Source organism: Tauraco erythrolophus, chromosome 15 (assembly GCF_009769465.1).
Source record: "Tauraco erythrolophus isolate bTauEry1 chromosome 15, bTauEry1.pri, whole genome shotgun sequence".
Taxonomy (NCBI): Eukaryota; Metazoa; Chordata; class Aves; order Musophagiformes; family Musophagidae; genus Tauraco; species Tauraco erythrolophus.
The window spans coordinates 9,617,070-9,637,603 of NC_141479.1; the positions used below are offsets into that span (position 1 = coordinate 9,617,070).

Consider the following 20,534-nt stretch of genomic DNA (forward strand, 5'->3'; position numbering starts at 1 on the left):
GCTCAGTTACCGTAGTTCGCATTTTTAAGAGCAAAAGCAAAGCAGAGGGTTGTTGTGACCATGGAAAGGTTCCCCACAGATAAAAAGGTTATTAGAGCATTTTCTGCAGAACTTGACTCAGTACTAGCTCTGGGAAAAAAATATTTAAAAAATCTCAGTTCAAGAATTACTAAGCATCTTTCTCGTGCTTTCATTTCAAACCAACCATCCTAAGAGTTACTCACAGGACTGGAAGCTCCATCCTTTACATAGGGAAATGTTGTGAGGCATTATTTCTAACCTTTAAAAACATATAAATTGCTTTAATTGTTGATAAGCTGATGTAAGATGGTTAGAGCTTGAGGGAACTAGGGAAAGTATATACATAACAAAAGTCTGATTCAAAACACTGTTTAAATGAAGTTTCATCAGAAGCCCAACTTACTATGTTTCAGGGAAGACTAATTATTTATCACCTTCCTACTTCACTGAAGAAAGGGGATCAATTAAAACGTTCTCAAATCTCTTTTTAGGTCACATGCCCTACCATTTTTCCATCTAGGAACAATAACTCCTTCTTATAAACATTTTAACACAAAAATAAAATCATTCCACACAGTCCTTACCGAAAATTTTGAACAAATCAGATGGATCATGCATATATGTTTAAAACTATAGTTATTTCTAGGCATATTTTGTGTTCTTATAGTCCATCCTGCTTACAGCAACAAAATAATTAATTTTTAGTTATTTATAGCGTTATTACTGAAATAATGTTCTAGAAAAATCAGGATTTTATTTATATAGTATCTACATGCTTAGAAATAGATCCACTTTACACAGATACCAATGCATAACTAAGGTGCTACAACTGACCAGAGATTTGTGCAATGACTCTTTGCTGTATTCCCAGAGGAACTGCATTCCAAGTCAATATTTGTTTTTATGACAAGTGAGTAAGGCACATTAGCAGGTAGTTGTTTTACAATTATTTCACACCAGCAGGAAAAATGAAGAGCCAAATAATTAAACAGAGCATGATCTGGGTGTGAGACAATAGCTTAGCCCTACTAGGCAAAGCATAAAAAACAGTGAAACTTGAGACTGCTGTGAAACTATAAAAAACCCCAAAGCTTTCCAAAGTAGCAAGGTATCCAACTCCTGCTGTGATCTGTACATGACACATGGAATCCACATCTCCTGTGCTGAAGATTTATTAATTTGACGACGTGAAGAATGGCAATGGCGGTGCTCGATCTGCAATGAGACCGGGTTACCTAAGTAAGTATGCTACAGATGCTACTTTCAAGTAATTTCCAAGCACACCAAGGCCTAAAGTTGATTAGTAGAAGGTAATTTGTCTATTGGCTGTGTTAATACACATTCTAACTTGCAAAGGAAAATAAAGCAAGAGCAGCAAGATATGCTTTTGCATGGCAATGTTCAGTCACTGTCAAGATGTCTCTAAATGCAGAGCTTTGCTTTAAATCCCTCTCAGCTTTCTTCTTCTGATTATATGGGGTTTTGACACAAAGAGAAAAGCAGACAATTTTGTGACGTTACAGTAACAAGATGTTAAAGTTTACACAACTTGCACATTTCTCTGTTTCAATAAACTGTAACTAGAGGGCACTGTGCTCTTTCTTGTGACAGTACATCTGCAGACATGTCTTTAACAAAATCAAACGAAATAGCACTTGGTTGCAAAGCACAATGAAAGCATTTGAACTATCGTATGCACAAGTTACGTGAAATAAAGGCCAAATGCTCATAGCTTGAAAACAATGGTGAAGCGCAGCATAAAAATAAGTACCACTGTGCCAATAACTTGCTCAACTACTCTTCTTTAACAGTTTTCATATGCAGTAATCACTGTGTGATAGTTTGATGTGTGGGGGGGGTGTTCTGGTGGCAGGGGAGGGGATTTGCTCCCTGTGCCACCAGATCTGAGTCCCATCCCCCCCGGGGGAGGTTGAGCCAAGGCGGCGCCTCTGCGAATTGCCCTATTTAAGTTGGAACAAAGGGGCGGGAAAGGGCTTTTTGCTCAGGAGCGAGGAGAGAGCAGGAGGGCGCTGCCCTCGCTCCCGGCTCCCGGCCGAGCGGCCGCTCGGGCCCGGGCCGGCGCCATGTGCTCAAGATGGCGCCGGGGGAGCCGCATGGGGGACTCGGTAAGCGCCCCACTTCCGGGGTGCCCACCGGGCCGAGCTCCCCCAGAGAGGATTAATATCTAAGAGAAGACAACCACAACGACCGGGTCAGCAAAGATGGAGCGGGAGGAGGTGTACTGGAGCTGAGGCTTCCCTTGCAATCGGTGTGAGGTGGCAGGCGGCCCCCCTGCAGCCAGGGTGTACTCGGCGGAGCAGCGACCCACTCGTGGCCTGTGGAGAAACCCACGTCGGGAAGGAGATGCCTGAGCCCAGGAGAGGTCGTGGAGCAGGGGATGCGCGACCAGGTACTGTTGATAATGGGGCATGGAATGCACGACGAGGTCGTGGAGGCATCTGGAGACCGTGGGACGACCCACGCCGACGCGAGTGGCAGCAGCTCCCTAAGAGGCCGAGACTGGTAAAGCCCGAACTGGTGCGATCCATGGGGAGGATTGCAATCCTGCGGGCAGGACTTACTTTGGAAAAGTTTGGGGACTTTTTCTTTGTGAGTAGGGGATCCACCGAAGCAAGGGAAAAATGGTGTAAAGACTCCTCCTCCTTTAAGAAAGGAGCGGCAGTGAACAACATGGATGAACTGACCTGTACTCCCCCATTCCCTGTCTCCCTGCGCCGCTGGGGGGAAGGCAGAGCCAGGAACGAAAGGAAAATAGGGGGTGGGGAGGTGTTGTTTTAAGATCGGGCCTTGTTTTCTCTTTCTCCTCTCAAGTAACCGGTTTCGTTCCCTTGTCTCCTGTTAAGTAACTGTTAATAAATTGTTTTGTTTTATGAAGAAAGCCCGAGTCATGTTTTGCCCGAGACCATGTTGGTGGGTGCTCCCTTTTTTCGGTTCTTGTCTCGACCCTCAGTCCAAAAAAAAAAAACCACGACACACTGCAGTGTGCAGTACCGTACACAACACTATGTTTATGGGAACGCTCCACTGTAACACATTTTAGGTTTTTTAATTCAAAGGACTTTTTCTCTGTCATTAAATCTAGGGCTTACAAAAAGTACAGATCAGAGACTCACACCTCCAGTTTATCTCTGAGAGGGTACTGCAAAGGCAGCAGCCTCTATTTTGACCTAAATGTACCATCAAAAGGTGAGAAGGTGAATCAGTCTTGATGCCCCTTTTATAAACAATAACTAAGGAGGTGACAGTCACAGCCAGCTATTGAGTTTCATGATGTACTCAATCTTCCACTGGTTAGTCACAGCTGAGGCCACTTGCTTTATTCACACAGATAACTAAGCAGTCATTATACAAAGCTTTGATCACTAAAAACACAGCCTGGATGTGAATCGGGTATTTCAGCAGCTACACCCAAAGAGGAAACCTGATAGATCCACTCTCCAACCACAGAACGTTTCACAATGTAGCAAACTGAAACAAACTTCTAACCTCTTACATGAAAACATGGCTTATTAAGAAAATGAATTGTAATTCAAAATGCTGAGCTATAATTTCTGCTCCTTAATAACCTGAAGTCCGATTTTTAGTTGACCACTGGTGCCCGGAACGCCCAGAGAGCCCCAGCGCAAAGCCTGCCAGGCGCTGCGGGGAGCAAGGCTGATGGTTGCCTATGAGGAGGCTGTGACACCAACTACAAACAAAACCCTACTGAACACAGTTCTCTGGCTTGACAGGGAAACACTCATTTCCCAGAGCCCATCACAAATCAGTCAATTCAGCACAGAGACACAAAGGCAAAAACACTTCTGTATTACTGCACAACAAAGCTGAAAAAAAGACATGACAAAAAAATCTCATCTGTCTCTTGGTTCTGCTTTCAAGAGATGCTTCGCAGTGTGATGAAAGGTGCCCAATTGTGTGTATCATCATAATACAGCACTGCCAAGGCTGCATAAATTCGTGAAATGCAAAATTTCACTCATATCAACACCAACTTCGTAGACCGTATATCTGATTCCTTTTAAGAATATGCTGACATAGATATGCCTAATTTGTCATTTCCTTATACTGTGAAATATTGATTTTTAAGTTCTTCTCTTAACTGTCTTAAGCCAACATCCTTCTTATAAGAGGGCCTGCTAAGATCCAAAATCCTGTGACTTAAGTAAAATAAATCCATGATCTGCAGATTCTTGCTTTCATAGCAAAATCCAAACACAAAATTAATGTGTGTACATCATTACAGCTGCCAACTCTGATTCATTTTGTTCTTTGGACTCAGAAAGAGAACAAGACGGAGACTGACATGTTTGTTCCCATGAAAGAAAAGCAGAAGCCATGATGCTGTCTGGTTGGAGTCCTGTGATAAACCTGTGGGTGTAGAGGTCAGGTTTTGCTCTCTGATGCAGGAAATCAATGGAGGTTGCATGTGTACATGTGAAAGCAGAATTTAACCTAGGATTTTGCCCTAAGACTTAGCAAATCTTTTTTTATTATTATTATTTAATCTGCATTAAGGGTGGTGGAGACATTAATTGCAGGCAGAGATGGAGCTCTAGACTCCTAAAACAAAATTTTGTAGTCTTGAAAATATGCCCAACTTTCAGGGTCACCTGTTCCCTGTAAAATTTCCAGTTTACTGTACCAAAAGACCCAACTAATTCAAGAGTTGAATATTCACACCAAACCATCATCTTCTTTTTAACATTGGTGATTGAAGCATAGTAATTTATAACCTATTTGGCAAAAAGTTTGTTGAGTATGTAAGAAATAAAACCCCATTTTGACAAGTTCAATATTCATTTTGAATGTTGTTAAGCATGTACAATACAGGCAAAACCCTGAAAACACTGAATGATTTCATATTATTTCAAAAGATGTTTGAGGTCCAGATATGTATGGCAAGTAGAGTATAGTTTTCACCCTCATCAGCTAACATAAGTTGAATACAATTCACTCTGCACTGGAACTTCAAAACATGCTAAGTTTAAGCATGCCAGCCAAAATAAAACCTAACAAAATACACATTTTTATATATACGTCTATTTTATGTAGTTAGACCCTCCTGTGTCGACCTGCTTGAGGGTAGGGAGGCCCTTCAGAGGGATTTGAACAGACTGGATCGTTGGGCTGAGGCCAATGGCATGAGCATTAATAAGGCCAAGTGCAGGGTCCTTCACTTGGGGTATAAAAACCCCAAGCATCGCTATAGGCTCGGGGAGGAGTGGCTGGAGAGCTGCCTGGCGGAGGAGGACCTGGGGGTGTTGGTTGACTACCAGCTTGATATGAGCCAGCAGTGTGCCCAGGTGGCCAAGAAGGCCAATGGGATACTGGCGTGTATCAAGAATAGTGTGACCAGCAGGAGCAGGGAAGTGATCCTGCCCCTGTACTTGGCACTGGTGAGGCCGCACCTGGAATATTGTGTCCAGTTTTGGGCCCCTCGCTTTAAGAGAGATATTGAGCTCCTGGAGCGAGTCCAAAGAAGGGCGACTAAACTGGTCAAGGGGCTGGAAAATAAAATTTATGGGGAGCGGCTGAGGGAGTTGGGGCTGTTTAGCCTTGGAGAAGAGGAGGCTGAGGGGAGACCTGATTACGGCCTATAAATACTTGAGAAAAGATGGTGGGGAGGTGGGGGAAGGGCTCTTTACATTAGTCATGGGTGATAGAACAACAGGAAATGGGTATAAGCTTAGTCAGGGCAGATTCGGGTTGGATGTTAGGAAGTATTTCTTCTCTGAAAGGGTTGTCAGCCACTGGAATAGGCTGCCCATGGAGGTGGTTGAGTCCCCATCCCTGGATGTGTTTAAGAAAAGGGTGGATGAACTACTTAAGGATACGGTTTAATGGGAGATTAGGGACGGTTGGACTGGATGATCTCTAAGGTCTTTTCCAACCTAGAAATCTATGAAATCTATGAAATTCAAGCCATTAATATAAATTAAAATTAGTGACGAAAATCAAATGCCCCCATGATAGAACTTTAATTCTAGCATGGGAGCAATCATTTTCATGAAGACTGCCCAAACTTATGCCAATATAAAAATATGAAGAATCATAAAACTATTGTAAAGGTCAAAGCTCATAGGTCAAATGACTTTCCCTTGACAAAAAGTCTACATCATTTAAAATTATTTTGATGTAATATCTTTCTATCTACCAATGAACTTGTATTTTTCCTGAAAATTTTCTAAGCAGTATTTTCCCTGATATTCCTGTTTGGAATGTTGCCTTATCAAAACACCTCTTTGCTTGCAGGACTTCCATTTTTCTTTGTGAAAGATAAAAATGCTTAACTCTTCAATGGAAAGATTTATAGTTAGTTAGTTTTCTAATAAAGCTATAAAGCAGCTTTTTCTTATATTAAGACTTTTTAGAAACAGTCATTTTTTTTCCATATTTTACATACATTTTTTCATACATTTTTACACTTTTTTTCATTTAAGCCTCAGCATCATTCAACGTTATTCACCATTCAGCCTGAAATAATTTTAATTTTTGTCCCACCAAATTATTGTTTAGAAACATACAACAGCCAACCAGAATAGCACCTCAATCACACTAGTTCTGCAGTATCAAAACAAACCCTACAGTGAGAGTTTCATCTTCTTCCCTCTTTTTTTTCCTTAAGGAGCAGCAGATACATAGATTTCTTTCTACATTAATCCAGAAGCTGATTCACTGCCTGTTGTCCGACCTTCCTATGACAGCTCTCACCTTTCAGCTCCTGAGGATCCGCGGGCAATCCGGTAGCCGTGCCAGTCAGTACAACCCCATCAGCCAGGAAGAGCTCGGCAGCTGACGCGGTCTCGGCCACGCTGACATCTGCCGTCAGAGCGTGAGCACTGGAAACAGCAGGAACGTACCCTGTGGTTACTGTCAGCACATACATTTGTTATCCATCTTGTTGAATGTTTAGACTGCATTTCTTCATCTTCCCTGCCATCAGAAAAACCAGAGGCAGGCTTTGTGAGAGAGGGTAAGTGCCCTGTTTTAAAACGGGAAGTAAAATTGCAACACTAACAAGAGGAATAACCCAACCTTTTCCATCAGGGAAGCACAACCTACTGGTCTAGTGCTCTGGGTCTCCTGTTTCTAAAGAGTGATTGCTAAGTGTGAGCTACCAAGTGTCAATTGAGACAGCTGCTTGCATGTCGAGCACCTGTATTTCAGAAGTGTTGAGCACACATAGCTCTCTGACTTCAAGTGGGAGTTGTGAATGTGCACTCATTCATAAATCAGATGCTGTTGCCTAGAACAGAATTAACACCCTCCACTTCATTTCACAAAGTCCAACTAACAGAAAGTATAGTTATTACCTATGATATAATCACAGGAATCATCTTACACAGCAGTTACAAACATCAATTACCTGCAACCTAGCTTTTCAACAGCAGTCTTTGATATAAGGGTGATGCGCTTTGTCTGAAACCTATAGCAACAGCAGCTTTTAACTTAAACAGTTCTGAACTTTGAAAGAATTCCAGCCATTGCTGGTTCAACACCTGACTTTGTTCTTTCTGTGTTTCCATTTAAGTAGAAAACATTGACTACGGCCAACATGCTGCACTGATGAGTGGTGATGGAGCCAGCCTCTTTCCTGGATCAGCCTGGATGGACAACTCTTGTGGGGGGCATGCTCTGGACATACTCAGAGGCAGCATGTGTGTGCAGTGCATTCCACTCAAGGCGATGGATGCAGACAGAAGTACACTAACTTCCTTTCTGCAGCTGGAGGAAGGCAGGTCTAAGTACCCAATACATTCAATGAGGTTGAAATAGGGCTTAAGAGTAGTAGGCACTAAAACCAGCACGTGGAGGGTAGCCATAACACAGCAAGTGGACTACCAAAATAGTTTCTCTCCATTTGAAGAACAGGAGGCTAGCAGCTCTCAGTGGCAGGTATATTTTTCTGCATTAAAAAACTCAACCAACAAGTCCTTTAACATTTCCTTATGAGCTTACGAATCTGCCTGAAACAAAAACAACTTCTTTCTTAAAAAGCAAACTCTTTGAACAACAGCAATTGTTGATCAAGTACCAACTCACCAACTGTCATTCAAATATCAATTAATCAATTGTCAAGACAAAAAAAATAAGATCCCATGATGCAATTTTCTACAAAAAAGTCTAATGCAATGTATTCTGTTTATTTATATATGCATACATATATGTATATGCATATATAAAAAGAAATCATTAGAAAAAAATTACTCTGAAAGGATCTTAAAAGCTTAAATTGACCACATTGCACTGTTTCCTTTCTATTTTGAAATTTATTACCTGTTTTTTAGGTATTTAAAATCTTCCAGACTTAGTTATTCTCATGATTACCCACATACTACACACAAATATTTTAATTAGGTTATTTAGCATGTATAATACATAACACTTCAGCAGTTCTTCTAGGTGGAAAAAAAACCAAAGAGTGATATCTAAATAGCTGAAAGTATCATGTGACAGTTATGATAAAGTATCAGCAGAAAAGAAACTGCATTCATCTGTCATAAGTCCCTTCTGTTTGATAATCACAGAACATAATCCGTACATAGACAGCACTGATTTAAGTAGAAGAAACCAGTATTATTGGCAGGAAAGAGAAAAAAAGAGAATAGTTTTTTAAAACGCCAAAATATTATGATTTGGATGCTTTTATATGGCAATCGCTTGCATAACTAAAAATAACATTGGATGCCTAGCCTCCAGAAACAAAATTTCTTTAAACATCACAGGCATATGCACAAGCATCAAAATCTCACTTGATACCAGATGTAAAACTTTTACAGTCTGCATTTATAAATACTGAAGATTAAACAACTGCAAACTTCACAGGTGCAGCAACCTGCAGCTTACAGGTGCAAATTTATTTTTAAACATATCCCCTAATAGCATTGCAAGACCTTGCTTGAACAATAAATTTCTCCCTATATCATTAACTTTCCTGATACTACATAAGCATTAAAAAAAAAAATCAGACAACAGACAAAAATGTAAGATCATTATTTCATTCATATTTACATAAAATATTGCTTATATTTACCTATGTTTCTTTTTAATATCAGCGAAAATCTGAATGTTCTCTGCTCCAACTTGTTTTCTGTATCGTAGCAGGTTACCTGCACAGGCATTTATAATCCCTTCATCAGCAACATGAGAGAACACAAACCCTTCAGCCCGGATAAAATCAAGACCTGAAAAAAAAAAAAAAAAGCAATATCTTAGCTAAAACTGAAGACTGAAAAACAGAAATAATAAACCAAAACAAACCCCCACTTTACTGCCCCTCTTATTTGATTTCAACACAAGTTGTTTCACATGGTCTAGGACCAGACAACCTTGCTTTTCCACATATTTAAGTTTTACATTCTTTATTTTCACCCATATTCTCTCTGACAACTTCTTTCTATCTTGCAACCTTCAACTCCCTTCTCTCCCTATCCCCATGGTTCCCTTCTTCTCAGCCCCTATCAGTTTGTTCCTCTGTGGCTCAGAGCAGGTGGCTGCACATCCTGTCCTGTCTCTTGCCACAACTCGCCAGTGGTCATGTGCCAGAGGAGCAGGTAGGTCAAAACACAGCTCCTCTGTCCTAATGATGTGTCTTCTCTCCAAAAAGGGTCATTAAGTTGCGTCCCTCCCCTCTTTCCAGATACTCTTTCATTGTATTACTTCTTTCCCAACATCTATTCTCCTGTCAAACATGCCTGAAGTTGGCCATCAGGTCAAAAAGCATCAAGGACATGGCCAGAAAGAGGAATAGCATTAAGTCTTCTTTCTTTAAGAAATAAGGCAAGAAAACACAGCCTGCAACACATTATATACAACCTGTTTGACTCTTCATCTGAACATAGCTTGTGTTTTCTACACAGCACCATATCAACAAATTACTTCTAGAGCTGTGCCAAAGGTAGAAAAAGATAAAGTTTGGGAAGAGTGAAATATTTTCCACTCTACTCTGAACTTACTCGGACCATCAACTTTACCATGTCTTAGCAACAGTTTCCACCATATTCATTCATTTTTTGCACTAGGAAGGTTTTGTGGGATGGATACTTAAGAGGAAGGTTACAAATAGCAATGGCTGCACACAGGTCATTCATCTGCTCTCAGGGACCCCCTAACACAGCCTTGAAATATCTGTGTTGAAATACTGATGCCTTGGGCCATGGTGTAATAATTCCACAGCCATGAGGCACAGGTTTGAATTCTGACTCTTTTATTGTATTCCCCTCTCCTTTCCAGTCTTTCATAGCCTTAAAGTTCATTTCACCTGTCACTTAACATACATGTATAAGCTCTGCACTCATCTTGTGCAGCTTTTGCTGTTCTTCCAGTTTGCTTTAGAGGTCTCTTCTAGGCCCTTCTGAAGCTCTGCTGCAACTCCTCTGAGTCAGCTGCATATTTTATCCCAGTTGACATCACACCAAGGAAACCAATGCACATGAAAGCAGCCATCAAGGATGCAATCCCACCCACCAGAGAACTGCTTAGGCAACAGAGGCCTCACCTTAATACACTACAAACATAAACGATCTTTAAAATGTATTTACCAAATGACAAGGTGCCTGTTTATTTTAAAATTTCAGTTTCATTCCAAAAGCCCTGAAGTTGCAGAAACAGAAGCTTATGCCTGATAGAAAAGAGCCTGTATTGCTTAGCAACACAGACTCCAGCTAACAAGAAACAGCACAGATGGATGCCAAATCAAATACGAGCTGTCCTGTGCCTTGAGATTAGCGAGTGAAAAGCATGGAGTATTCTCAGGATCCAAAGACAAGAGTGTGCCACAAGTACAGTTACAGGCATTAGTAGACATTGGGTAATAAACACAATGCAAATAGCTACATTGAGATTTCTGCATCTAGGAACAAAAGCTATAGGTTCTACTGGAATCACCCAAGTTTAAAGTACAATTCAGAGTTCAACAAGAGAAATTACTTCTCCTCTAATCATAAGATTATCAACGACTCCAGAGACATGTTATATTTGCACAGCAATCATGCTGTCTAACTCAGGACTGAGGCTATTCATTGAGCAATTTCATTTACTGAAGTCACTGCTTACATGTTGTTTGTTGATACTTGGTTTATGTTTCCTTAACTTACTATTTTAAGACTTTCTGTTAAACGTTAGGATTGTACTTAGTTTAACAAGGCTGCACTCTCTATCTGAGTTTTGGGGGGCTATGAAAATACAAATTTTAACCAACTGTAATAGGTGCAGGCATCAAATCATTACCTTTCTGTTTTATGAAGCCATAATCAGATTCTGGTAATAAATTCATTTTTATGATCATCTAACTGTGAGAATGATACTACTGCTTACTTTCACATTTGGCAAGTTGAAAAGTAGTAGCCATTGAACAGCTAATAGGCAGTCCCATGTCTGACTTATATGGGAACAAAAAATTTTGTAATCTCATTGGAAAACAAGAACAGGAAATCTTCAATGAAACCTAATAAACAGAACTTCAAGATTATATTAAGAACACGAAACAAGTAATCAGCTGCTTCAGGGCCAGTTCAAGGAACTAGAACTTGTCTCTCAAAAATTAGTGTTACTCCATTTACTTTAATTCTACTTAAACAGCTTTACTTAAACATCTGTGGAGGTCTACCAATTGTAGAGAAAAGCTTTATTTTCTTCCTTCCTTCCCATGAAAATTTATGATCAAAAGGAAAAAAATGACAGACACTTCTTTTGCTGAATGAGAAAATATTGCAAGACTGAGTTGATGGAGGAAATAGTACTTTTACTTTATCTACCTTAAAAGCTGCAAATGTGCATATCACTGCATTTTAAAACCACAAAGCAGGGAACTAGACGCCTCTATTGACAAGCCCTTTTGCAGGTATATTCCTTCCTTGAGTTATAAAGTCAAAAGAGGCTGGGAACAAGGCTTTACTGCTTTCACAGAAGTGGGATCTGGCCTTTTCAAGGCAGCACCTCCTGGTTGTTGCTGAGTTTTGGACTTCAGGCAAACATCTTTGCCTTTACACAAAGCCAAGATGCTGCAGGTAACTTTACTGGTGCTATCTTGTTTTATATGCGCAGAAAATCCTGGCTCCCAGCTCTTCTTGCCTTCCTAATTCAAAAAGAATCTGAAAGACTGATTTTGTACTGAAAACAAAAACTCAGAGGAGTATCAACTTTGCCTGCTGTTGATGCTAGAGGCATACAGTCTCTGTGCTGCGAAGACCCTTTATTACTCAGGACGTTGTCTTGCAGCAGGCCCTTTCACGCTCAGCAGGACCTGCAGGCCTGGGAGAAGCATCTCCAGCAGAGCTCACAGCACCTGCAGATGCTCCCAAGGCATGCAGTTCTCAGCTGCTTCTCCCCTGCCACAACATTAGTATGGTGGCAGTCAAGAAAAACAAAAAGCAGTACACAGTTCTGCCCGATTCTATCCCACCTTAAACAGCATCATGGGCTGTAGCAAGAGAATTCCTGACCCAGACCTAGTGAACATACTGTGGACATTCCTGAGCATTGAGAAATGATAACCAGTAATATTCGCTAAACAACGATAAGTAAGGGAGCATTTGTATTTTTATCTCCTCTACAAATGCTCATAGAATCTGCTTATATACATCACTCTGTTTCAACCGCAAGCAGATGTAGTTAATTAAATCAGAAACTACAAACAGGAAATTACACACCTCTAGAAAACACATGGTACACCTGTTAATAATGAACCAATTGAAAAGTAACCCTAGCAAACAAATTCTGATTTGCTTCTCCACAAAGAGCATTTTAGAAAAGAAGGAGGATGAAGATAATACAGTTTTTGGAGGATGTCATTAAAATGAACTATTAAGAAGGGGTGTTTTTCTGAGAATAAATATTTGAGATTAAGATGGCTTCCAGTCAAAAACATAAATACAAAACTGTACTATTCTGTATTGTCTCTGTGTTTTGCAGTCTACGGTTCCTTGGGGACATTACTGTATTTTAAACTAAAATGTCTACATTAGAAGAGTATGAAAATTGAGCAGCAGAGGACTTTAACATTAAAAAAGGTGTGACATGAATCTCCCTCGCTATTCGTGTATTTAATGACACTAATTTTTGAGTGGGCCAACATTGCCATATCTGCCCTTAGGAAGAGCGGGAAATCTGGCAGCTTTCAGTGGAACCCCTTGAAGTCAAAAGCGAAAGCAAAAGATCAGAGGAGTGAGGCTGGTTTGCAGGGCAGACAGGGGGAACACAGGCCCTGCAGCAAGGCCGAGGGCAGGATGCCATGGCTTGCTGGATGGATGCTCTTGGGCAACTGCCTTCCTCAAGCCCCTGAGGCGGACCTCTCCATGCACTGAACCAAGAGCATTCAGCACCGGTGCAACAGTCTGCAATAACCTTTTGGAGCTGGGAGGCCATTGGCACCCACTATTTTGGCTCAACAGTTGTTTTCTGATAACATGAGGAACTGCTTGTTTCTGTCAGAAGAGTGGAGACACAGCAGTTCCCTTTTTCCTCATGACCCTCCACTATTTTCCTACCACTGCCCCATATCTTTGCTGAAGCACCCAGCATGAACAAGTTTTTGCTGGCATTCCTTTATTTATTGAATTAGGCACCTAAAGAAATGTTTCCTAAAGAACTAAAATAAATAATAGAAGAAAAATTTCTCAACCTTCTCAGATGCCTCATCCCCTGATTTATTACTGTTATTTTCATATTTATCCAATAGCTTGTCAATACGCTAGGAAAACTCAGTAATTTCATCTGTTACTATTTGGCTACCCACAACATGTTTATTAGCATAACCACACGTTGCTGATGTTGAGCTCTTCCTAGGCACACTGTAAACCTGCTGACTTTCTTCCCCCCTTTACAAAACAAAACTGTTACTTTCACCTAGAGGCCACTTACGATTTCCCTATGCAGTTCTCTTCAGAACTGGTTATTTCTACCAAAGATAGGAGCGTCCATAGGGAAAGTGAAATGACTTTATAGTAGCAGGAGATGCTACATATGAGTTTTAGCTAAATGCCTTCAGCAGGTATTTTTTGCAGTGGAAGCATACAGGGCTGGCTTTATTAATAGCCACCTACTAAAATTGTACTGACATTAAAGTCACTACTAAGTTGCTACAGAAAAACTACTCAAAGATTTGCTACCTACAGAGCAGCACTCACTTTACTATGGCTTTGCTTAAAGTGATTTTCTTTTCTTTTTGCTTTCCTGTTCAGTGAACTTGAGGCAATTATTTTTAGGGAAGTGCAATGAAATGCATTAAACACAGGCCTTTCCTAGCTGCTGTTCTCCAGTTACAGAGCAAATAGTGCAGAAACGGTAGTAGAGCTAAGCAAAACCCAAACCACTCCAGGAATTCTCTCCCTCATTAATAATTGCTGAGAAGTAAGAGAAATACATTGTTCCCACACTATATCCCTTATTTAGAGATCAATTTTGCTCCGAAAAGAATGCATAGCTCACTAACTTGACTATTGCTTTTGAATATGTGCAAATATTTTTGGAAATGCTTGCGTAACTCAGGTATCCTACATGCATACAGTTCCTAAAACTGGAAACCTAAATTAAAACTGGATTCTACTTGCATTTTTATTTTAGGTTTTCATATATGTTCTACTGCAGCATTAAAAGTTGGTTTTCGTCAGTTTCTCAAGTAGCTAGATGCCTTGAAAGTGCCAACTTCTGATTTTAAAGCACTTAAAACAAATCTGAGTTCAAAACACACCTACTAACAAGAATTACCCCAAGAAAAAAGGATTAAGACTTTTACAACATATTCAACATAATTAAAACTGCCGCTGCAGATAAGTTAGCCTACATTATTTTACCTGAAGTATGGCTTCCAATTAACCCCAGCATCTTTTAGTTTTGCATTCTTACAAAATTCTGCCTGTTTATAAAATTTGTACATTCTAAAATGTGCAATCTTACTGTAATTGCATACACAATTTGGGCAAAAACAGGTATTAACCCTCAATTTATGAAGTATTTAGGAAGTACAAGCCTTCCACATTAAACCAGCCTCCATCTTTAAATCATGGAATGCTACATATGAAGAGCTAAAATTGCTTCAGCAAGCAGTAGGAGCAGAAAGGTTAGCAAGTCTAGGATTCATGCAATAAAGATAGATTAATTTATATTTAATTTCCCCAAACGCAATTTAATTTCAAGTAGTTTGGCTAGCTATACACTCAATTTTTTGTTATTATATAAAAAGCTTCATTCCATTCATTAAAAGAGGCAATGAAAACTTAGTTTTAATGGATAACAGTAGTAGCAACAACATATAATTAGATGCTGAAACAGGATGCTTAACCACAGTGGGTTAAATTGATCCTCAAATATAATTTAACAGAAGTAAATAGAGTTACACCAAAGGTGGCTTTTAGACATGAGTAGGTTTAAACTAATCATTATATTTAGACAGGTTTCACCAAGAAAGCTGCAGCAGCAGCCTTGGGATTTTTAGCTGCCTCCTACTGAAGCAGTGTACAAGTATCATCTATTATAATCAAGTAGGCATCTTTCTCAAAATCTAATTTCTGCTTTTTCAGGGTACAGTGAGCTTTTCATGTCTCATTTTTCATGGTATCTATGTTAGTACAATGCACAATTTGCAGAGAGCAAACGCCATGGCAAACAACACTAATAACTGATGAGTCATTTCTGTCACCTGCAGCAAGAGCCACCGCTATGGCCTGTCGATTTGCAGCACACAGGATCTGGACACCCAGCGCGAGACTGGGACAGGTTCGTCTCACCGCGGCGCTAACGGCTGTCATCGCTGCAGTCACTTCGGGCCCCGGACACACCGTGTAAGGAACATCATGCATGTTTTCTACTATCAAGCCGTCCTGTGGAGATTATTATAAAGAAATATGATTAAACTGGGGAAAAAAAAGGAACTTAAAAAACATGGCTAGTTTACCATTAGGCTGTTTTGTATTAAAAGACACACAAGTTTAAAAGCTTTCCTTCGAAGGAAGGATTATCTACAGTAAATCGTGTTGATGCATACAACCACTTATAAAAGTGCTTTCCTCAACAGCATGGTATTTGCAGGGAAACCATGAAGAGAAATAAATGTGATTTTAATTACACATTCATCAATTAGGTTTCCTTTGATCCATCCTAAAACGTGAACTATAGGTGAATGTGTTAAACCTTATACCTCATTAAAAATAATGTAGAGTCAAACTTCAACTATCCAAGTGGAATATAGGATATTGAGTATGTTTGGATAACGGAGGATTTAGAGATAATCAAGGCAATTTTCAGTTCAATTAATGTCAGAAAATAAGTGTTATATTGGATAAATACGGGAATATTTTGTTTGACCATTATTGTGCCTATTTGCAGTGTGCCTAATACCGTAGTATTAACTATTTATTGATATTCTCCCATTCCAGATTCAGAATCACTTGACAGAAGATATTGCTATTTATTATCTACTATATCTTTCACTCCACACAGACATACTTTCAGCAAACAACAGAGTGATGATAAAATACTCTGCTGATATAATTTATGTGATCTATTGAAAAATCTTTGTATATTGTCTAGTATCTTGCACTTTTCCAGTCATTGCATAGTAGACACCAGAAAGTTTTCAACAACTGCAGATCATATATAATTTTGTCAAGGACTAATAACAAGAGTAAAAGAAAGTAAAAGTTTTCAGACTTGAAACACAATTCAAGTCTGATGTTTTGCATTTCCAGTGAGAATGTTAAAAGAAGCTAGAATTTCTCACCTGCTTCAATCCAAAAATACAAAAAGTTTAACAGACAAATTAATTGTGTATATAGAAAATACATTCTGCTCTCTCTGGAGTTTTATCACATATTTTCACCCTTTAAAATGAGAGCTTTACATTTCAAAGATACTCTAATTGAACCAGAATAGAAAGAAGAACACTTGGGAGAAAAAAAAATACAACTAGAGATTAAGCAAAGAAGTTTGGTTAATAATAACGTAGAGAATCAGGAAGGGGAAAAAAAGGTATCCTTTTTGAAAAAACTTTCATACGTAACGCTTCTTTAATCTTTGTTGTAGTGTAGAAGCCCTTTTGGCAGTAAAAGGTAAGACAGTATATAAAATGCAGTCAGCATTTAATGGCTGAATTACAGGCTAAGCCACAGACATCATAAATGAACACCTAACATGAAGGATGGGGAAAACTGAGAATGGAAATAATTCAGTGGAACAACATGGTCAGTCCAAGCACACGACCCGCACACAATCAGTGCACCAGGGTACAGCTGCCTTTACCAAATGACTTGCAGCTGGCATTTAAATACACAAAATACATGCCAGCTTAAAACTAAAAGGACACAACCTATTAAAAGAAAAAGTGATCTAATATTATGAGCACCCAACATTAGACCTACACACTGTTTGGTGCCATTCTTCAGCATATTTAATTACAGAATTCCAGTCCAAGAAAACCTCAACTAAGCAAAAGAAAATCAGATATGACAACTAACAAAAACATCTGTCCTTGATTTTGTTTCTACATCCAATCCAATGTATAATTTTACATCCACACTTCTCTAGCTGTGATGGGTGGTAGCCATATGACAAAGATGACAACCAATCCTCAGAAAACCCATAGAATTTTCAGAAATCAAAAAAGTCACAAACTTTTAGCTGGTTTCTCTGAAATGAGGTCAGGACTGCTCCAACAAACCTGAACTGACCAAATGGTCCTCTACCTCAGGCACAATTACTGAATCCTTTGTGGTACCAACAGAAAGAGAAATCCCTTAGCCTTTTGCCTTCTGTACACGTAACTATATTGGGGCAGTCTATGTGAGACTGCAAACATGGTCAGCAGCAGTATGTGGCAAAAGGATTAACATAGGACTACAACATTTTAACAAAACAAACCAAACTCAAATAATACGATGAGCCCTGAAAGCCAGGTAATTCCTTGAGACCACAACGCCTGGAAGCCCTTGGTCCTTGGCTCAAGAATGCTCTACTTGACAGGCTTCACCAAAACTTGGTATCTCGGAAACTCCATACCATAAGAAACTCTTACCAAAAGAGCAAGGAGCTAGGATCTGCAAACCAGAAGCCCCAGGTTTTCAGGCAGTCAAGAACCAGCCTCGATAGGACACACAGGAAAAAAGGTGTCTAGGAATGGGGCTTCAGATGCTCAGCTCCTGAAGAGCCATGCTAGTAGCTGAAAAAGCAGGAGAACAGACCGGCAGAATTCTACAGGAGCACTGCACTGAAACTAAGCTTTCCGTGAGTTGCTACTACTTTGACAGCTCAGGATTTGCATGAAGCAAATTATTCCATTAAATACATTAATTCATTTAAAAATTAATTAAAAACCCTAGCCATACTACTGTGCATAAAAAGTATCTGATTGAACTCTAGTTCAAAATGCAGGCATATGGGAGGATTTCAGCATTTCTCTCTTCTGCCTTAAACTTACTATATTCACATTTCAGCAGTTGTCTCTTCCTATGGCCTCAAGGTCCACAGTTACAGTGAATATTTTTGGTATTACTTTAATAATGCGTTATCCTTTTGGTACCATCAGATAGATTATGTTCTTTTGCATATTATGTTTTGTTTAATTAAAAAAGAACAACATATGTTCTGCAATACAGAGAGCTGAATTACAGATGCATTAACTCGAAGCTTCTTTCATATTTTTATATAAAAATATAACACCACAGATTTCTGTGTTTACTGAATTGATATGTATATAAAACAGACTTCAGTACTATCAAACAGCTAATTAAAATGGTGGAAAGAAAACAGTTATGCTGAATTAAAGTTCTTGGAACTTAAGCTTATAGTTTAGAAGTCTATGGGAACAGCTACTGTATTACACGCTCCAAAGTGGAATTTATTTGGATAGTACGAGATAAAACTCTAGCAAATATCTTTTGTATTTCTTTTCCATTGAATATTAAAATGATTTAAGTGTTCCTTATATAAAACAGCTTTATTTTTAGTAATTTTCAAACAATGTATTTCCTTTTTACTTTGAATGACTTCTGAAGTGCCACATACATGCTAAGTGCCTCTTGTATCACAGTTAGCTACTGGAAAACAGGTTATTTAAATTGCTCTCTGATTATATAGAAAAATAGTTTCCTTAGCCTTATTCCACTTATAGAAACAAACTCTTAAAACACCTCAGCTGCATGCACACGTATCACCACAGAAAAGCCTCAAAAAATAGTCACAACATTATAAACCACAACAGCTGCAACAATCATACAAGCTTTAACTCAGTATCTACCTAATGTAACTTTTACCTAGGGTTTCCCCTAACAGAAAAGCTTTACCTACAAACACTGACATACTAATACAAACCTTTGCAGGCTTAAAACAACTTCCTACAGGAAAAGAAAGGGCTTTTACACCATACCCATTATTATATAGGCTCAGATGTGTACCAAGACAATAACAGCCTTTCCTACCACCACAGTCATGTGCCCCTTATAAAGGAAATCAGGTGCCTTTGTAGACCATCTATTTGCTGTGCCTAGGCACAGCTTCCTAGCAATTCCTTTAAAAACTCGACATCCAGAGTATGAGATTACTACCTTAGTATAGGTAAGTAGATGTCTTATGTTCTCCTGCATATACCATAGGAGGTAGTTGTGGGGAGGTTTGTCTGCTACTTTATTCTACTGTAACATAGCTAAGATTTGAAACATTAACCTCTGTAATTCAAATGATAACTACCTATGTTTCTATACAGAAATACTACTTTATTCTGTCTCAACTGTTATTAAACTCTAAGTAATTTGAATTCCAACTATCATTGTAATTATTAGAGTAATAGGCTTGAAACTTTTCATTTTTTAAGAACATCAATGTAAAACATGTACTAACAACTACGTTTCCAGGTACAGAGATAAAAGAAGGGTTAGGAGAATCAGAGAAAAGCAATAAACGCATCTCCAGAGACAGCATTGGTAAAAGAAGCAAACCTAAAATTCTGTGTGGTAAGAAGCATCATAATATTTGCAACTCAATGTAGCTTTATGCTTTTGGGATTTTTTTTTTTTAAAGAAATAGTTTTACTTATGTATCTCTGACTGTCTTTAATATCAACTACTCAAGTAGCTACAGTTAAATAACACTAGTAGTAAAGTGATCAATGAAGCTGGAGGGAACTCATGCTCTACTCTGGCTACAAATAAAGCTTCATCTAGGCTGAACAGAATGAATAAAAGTTAACTTGAATATATATTTTACATTTTTCTTAAACAAAAGCAGGTATAAATTGGAGGGATGATAATGCCTTTTAGCTTGCTGCTTACAAAATCTTGTCTAGGGAACTTCATTGTTTAGCAACACACAAGTACAAAGCATATACATTTTGAGCACAGATGGCTTCCTAACTGAACATTCACTTGTTTTCATTACTATGCTCTAATATCACAAATCTTTCATATTTATTATGTTAAGCTGCTAATGTGCCAGACAAGTCACCTTTTTCTGAGTACACTAGGATTTACTTCCAAGTGCAATGCATATTGAGTGAGCAAGACCAT

At 39.0% G+C, this 20,534-nt stretch overlaps 1 protein-coding gene across 2 annotated transcripts in view; it reads right to left on the reverse strand.

Moving 5' to 3' along the window:
• The window catches only part of LOC104378808 (uncharacterized protein F13E9.13, mitochondrial), a 29,121-nt gene that overhangs the window by 4,215 nt on the left and 4,372 nt on the right, over positions 1–20,534 (reverse strand). For both annotated transcript variants that reach the window (XM_086621121.1, XM_086621120.1), the window contains exons 3-5: positions 15,680–15,860; positions 9,077–9,227; positions 6,754–6,881 (exon numbers count right to left, since the gene is read on the reverse strand). In XM_086621121.1, the coding sequence (XP_086477247.1) occupies positions 6,754–6,881; positions 9,077–9,227; positions 15,680–15,860 (460 nt within the window). The remainder of the gene's footprint in view (positions 1–6,753; positions 6,882–9,076; positions 9,228–15,679; positions 15,861–20,534) is intronic.